This window comes from Wickerhamomyces ciferrii, contig 00353 (assembly GCF_000313485.1).
Source record: "Wickerhamomyces ciferrii WGS project CAIF00000000 data, strain NRRL Y-1031 F-60-10, contig 00353, whole genome shotgun sequence".
Taxonomy (NCBI): Eukaryota; Fungi; Ascomycota; class Saccharomycetes; order Phaffomycetales; family Wickerhamomycetaceae; genus Hansenula; species Hansenula ciferrii.
This window is the reverse complement of record NW_011887388.1, coordinates 1-4,071: the sequence shown is the minus strand read 5'-3', so window position 1 is coordinate 4,071 and position 4,071 is coordinate 1. Positions and strand designations below refer to the sequence as shown.

The 4,071-nt window shown below is 29.3% G+C and overlaps 2 protein-coding genes across 2 annotated transcripts; one reads left to right on the top strand and one right to left on the bottom strand.

Annotated features, from left to right (window-relative positions):
• Nucleotides 1-1,745: 1,745 nt before the first annotated feature.
• MUM2 (Mum2p) lies at nt 1,746-2,555 on the top strand (the record flags this gene model as incomplete). The annotated part of the gene is made up of 1 exon (XM_011272678.1): nt 1,746-2,555. One exon carries the CDS (start codon nt 1,746-1,748, stop codon nt 2,553-2,555), a length of 810 nt encoding a protein of 269 aa, XP_011270980.1.
• Nucleotides 2,556-2,686: 131 nt separating this feature from the next.
• Nucleotides 2,687-3,808, bottom strand: ARO3 (3-deoxy-7-phosphoheptulonate synthase ARO3; the record flags this gene model as incomplete). Its single annotated transcript, XM_011272677.1, has 1 exon — nt 2,687-3,808. The coding sequence occupies one exon, from the start codon at nt 3,806-3,808 to the stop codon at nt 2,687-2,689; it is 1,122 nt and encodes a 373-aa protein (XP_011270979.1).
• Nucleotides 3,809-4,071: the final 263 nt, after the last annotated feature.

Sequence of the window (4,071 nt, the reverse complement as noted above, 5' to 3'; positions counted from 1 at the left end):
TTATATTACAAAATGTGTAAATTATCGTTAATTCAATTATACCATGAATATTCTTCAATTGAATATTATATAAGAATTTCTCCAAATAATTATAAACTTCAATTAAACAGTTTAAATGTTGAGAAAAAGATTAAAATATTATATCATAACACCAATTCATGGGTAAGGACTTGATAAATACTCTTTAATTAATTGTAAACTCATTGTAAATATGATTAAATCAAAATTAGACAACTATAGTCACGTGACAGATCCACAACCTGGAAAACCCAAAATTTCATAACTTTAACAAGTTGCCTGTTAGTTTAGTGGTTATAAGCCGCGAATATTAGCAGGGGACTAGGTGCCGGAGGCTATGCCGAAGTTTTCCGTGATAGTTTAGTGGCTAGAATCACCGTTTGTCGTCTCGGCAATACATGGTAGACCGGGGTTCAATTCCCCGTCGCGGAGCACCTTATTTTTTTTGCTAATTTTGAAATTTTGACAGTATTTAGCAATATATAATGATATTGATCAGTTCATTATATTGCAATCTAAAAAGAATATAATATCTTATCGGATTTCACTAGTTTATTACTTTTTATAGTGTTTGTTTTACTTATTGTGATTGTAATATTGTTAATTGTTTAATTCATATGCATGCATGAGCTCGGGAAAAATATCAAAGGTGAAGTTTTTCAATTTAACAGATCTGATCATACTGGGAAATTATTATATCGAGTCGATAATTCTGGGTTGTTTGATATTATTTAAGCTACATTATACTGGATTGGCAATATTCAAACCTGTTGTCTAATTAGGTACTATATGAGTTTGATATCTAGGTAAACTGTGTTCCTTATATTAATTTTCCGTCATAGTTAAGCTCAAGCCCATAGTTAAGCTCGTTGAACAAAACCAATTTAATACATCCCAACCAGACACTATAGGGAGATATAAGAGGCGGCAAAACTACAAAACCCTACTCTAGAAACACATATATCCAGCTCTGAGCTCGATTAGACCACGGGAACACCATCATAAGCATCACTTTATTTCTCCCATAGTTAAGACCGTAGTTTTTTTCAACCATAGTTAAGAAATCCCATAGTTAAGCTCTACCCATAGTTAAGCCCATAGTTAAGCGAAATCTGAAAACCAAATCTAATATCACCACCAAAAATTCAAATTCGCGAAACTCTCGGAAATGGCATGTCACGTGCTTATCTTACATCATTTTTTGGATATATTTCAAATTCAGTATAACGGACGACTAATTTGTTATTGCTGTTAAACTCAATTGCAAGCTATTGATCATCCGCTTATATTATAAATGTAAAAGCTCCAATATTTCAATGTTCAATTGTTAATCCTTTGTTTTCTCGTTGTTTTTTGATTGTTACGAATTCCGACCTATTTGAGAATAAGTTCAATATACTGAACTATTCGAAATAGATTTGATGGTTTGATTTAAATAATTCTCTTCTTTTGATAAAAAGAGTGAATTGATTCATCTTTCTGATAATCTGAGTGATATTTCTTGTTTTAATTGGCTTATCATATCATGAATTATGGCATATTTCAAGATCTTTTTGGATCCAAACGCGAAATTTTGTTCAATATATTGATGAAAAAGTGTTCCATATTTGTTTCATGCTTTGAGCCTCAATAGAAAGTCAACGACAATAGAAATAAACTTATAAGAATACCAGTCAACTAAAATGAACTATCAGAATTTCGTGAGTATATTGTGAGTGGTTTTGATTATGATTTCAAATATTAACATTTGGTTACAGGATCAACCACCTTTAGATCTTAGTACAGCTCCTTCTTCTTCATCAAATTATTTCCAACAAAATCAACAACAACAAGGTCCAAATAATATATCTAATCAATTTTGGGGCGAACCAGCTACTGCAAACACTTCTACATCTAATTATTCACAACTTTCATCTTTTACACCATTAAACACTGCCAATTCATCAACTTCAACTATCCCTACAACTTCACAAACTACTAGATCTCAATTTGATCAATTTAATCAAAGATCTCAATTTATAAATAATGATTTTAATAATCAATCCAATCCACAGTTTAATGAAAAGGAAGAAAGATTAAAAATTGATTTAAAAATTAAAGAAAGTCAAATTGAATCATTAGAAAATGAAATTCAAAGATTATCAGAATCTCAAAAAATTTTAGATAATAAATCAAGATTATCAAATATAAATCAACAATTAGTGATTCCTAAAAATATTAATGAAATTTTTACAAAATTAACTACAAATTATAATAAATTAGAATTAGAATTACAAGATACTAAAAAAAGATTAGAATCTTTAATTACAGCAATTAGTTTAAATCCTTCAAATTCTATAACAAATAATGGTAGATATGATGAATTAGAAATTTCTCACAAGATTATTCTTAAGTTGGATTTATTGAAAAAAGAAAATGAAGAATTATTAAATCAATTAAGTTTTGGAAAAAGTAAAGAAGTTGATATTGAGTTAAATTTATTGAAAATGGAAAATGAACAATTAAAAGAAAAATTAAAATCTTTTGAATCGAAATGATCAGACTTAATGATAACGTTGCTATAGATATGTATTTGCTAATGAATAAATGATATTACAATTCTAAAACGTTCTATAAATCAAAATAAAAACTTTTTTTTCAATAAATTATATACACTATAACCACCACCTCATTTCTTTAAAGCTCTTCTATCTTTAACAGATTGTGCCAATTCTTTCAATACAGACTCTGTACTTTCAATATCAATACAAGCATCAGTGATACTACAACCATAAATCAAATCTTTTTTACCAGTTTCTGGAACATCTTGTCTACCTTCAACTAAATTACTTTCAATCATAACACCACAAATAGATTCGGAACCTTTTGAAATTTGTTCAGCAACGACATGCGCAACTTTTGGTTGATTTCTATGATTTTTTTGTGAATTACCATGTGAACAATCAACCATAATTCTTGGTTTTGTCTTTATACCTTGTTTAATTAAATCTTCTTGAGCTTTTTTGACACTTTCTTCATCGAAATTTGTACCTGATTTACCACCTCTCAATATAACAAAAGTATCTTGATTACCTTCAGTACCAACAATTGCAGTTATACCAGGTTTTGTCACTGAAAGGAAATGATGTGGATGTGATGCAGATCTCATTGCATCGATGGCAACAGTTAAAGAACCATCTGTACCATTTTTGAAGCCAACTGGGAATGATAAACCTGATGCTAATTCTCTATGTAATTGAGATTCAGTAGTTCTTGCACCAATAGCACCTAAAGAGAATAAATCTGATAAAAATTGTGGTGATATAGTATCAAGCATTTCACCTGCAATTGGTAACTTTTTAGTTAAATTAACAAATAATTCACGAGCAATTCTAAGACCTTTATTTATCTTGAATGAATTATCAATATCAGGATCATTAATTAAACCTTTCCAACCTACAGTGGTTCTTGGTTTTTCTAAATAAGCTCTCATAATAATTAATAATTCACCATCAACTTGTTCTTTAATTTTCAATAATTTAGATTGATAATCTAATGCAGCAGCAGGATCATGAATAGAACAAGGACCAATAACAACAATTAATCTATCATCTTCGCCATTCAAGATCTTGACAGCATCATCACGACCTTTTAATATAACTTGCTTATTTTCTTCAAGCAATGGATATTCTTGTTGTAATAAATCTGGTGGAGTTAAAGGATCATAACCTGTGATTCTCCAATCTTCTAACCTGGAACGATCTCCAATATGTTGATTTTGTATAAACATTTGATGTGAATTGTTTGACATGATGACTTGTAATATAACTTATAGCTGCTCCAAATAAATAACCGGATAAATAACAATAAATACCAATAAATAGAAATAAATAAGAGACTGATCAAAGACTTTATATACTGGGGAACAACTGTGACTCACTAACCAAGTAATCCGTTTGACCTATCTAATTTTCCACAGTTAATTTAATCAAACTGATAAAAGTTGTATTTTTGATGCCGTTTTGTGCAAATTTTTATGTTTTTGACTCATTCAAATTTGAACTATACTAATAG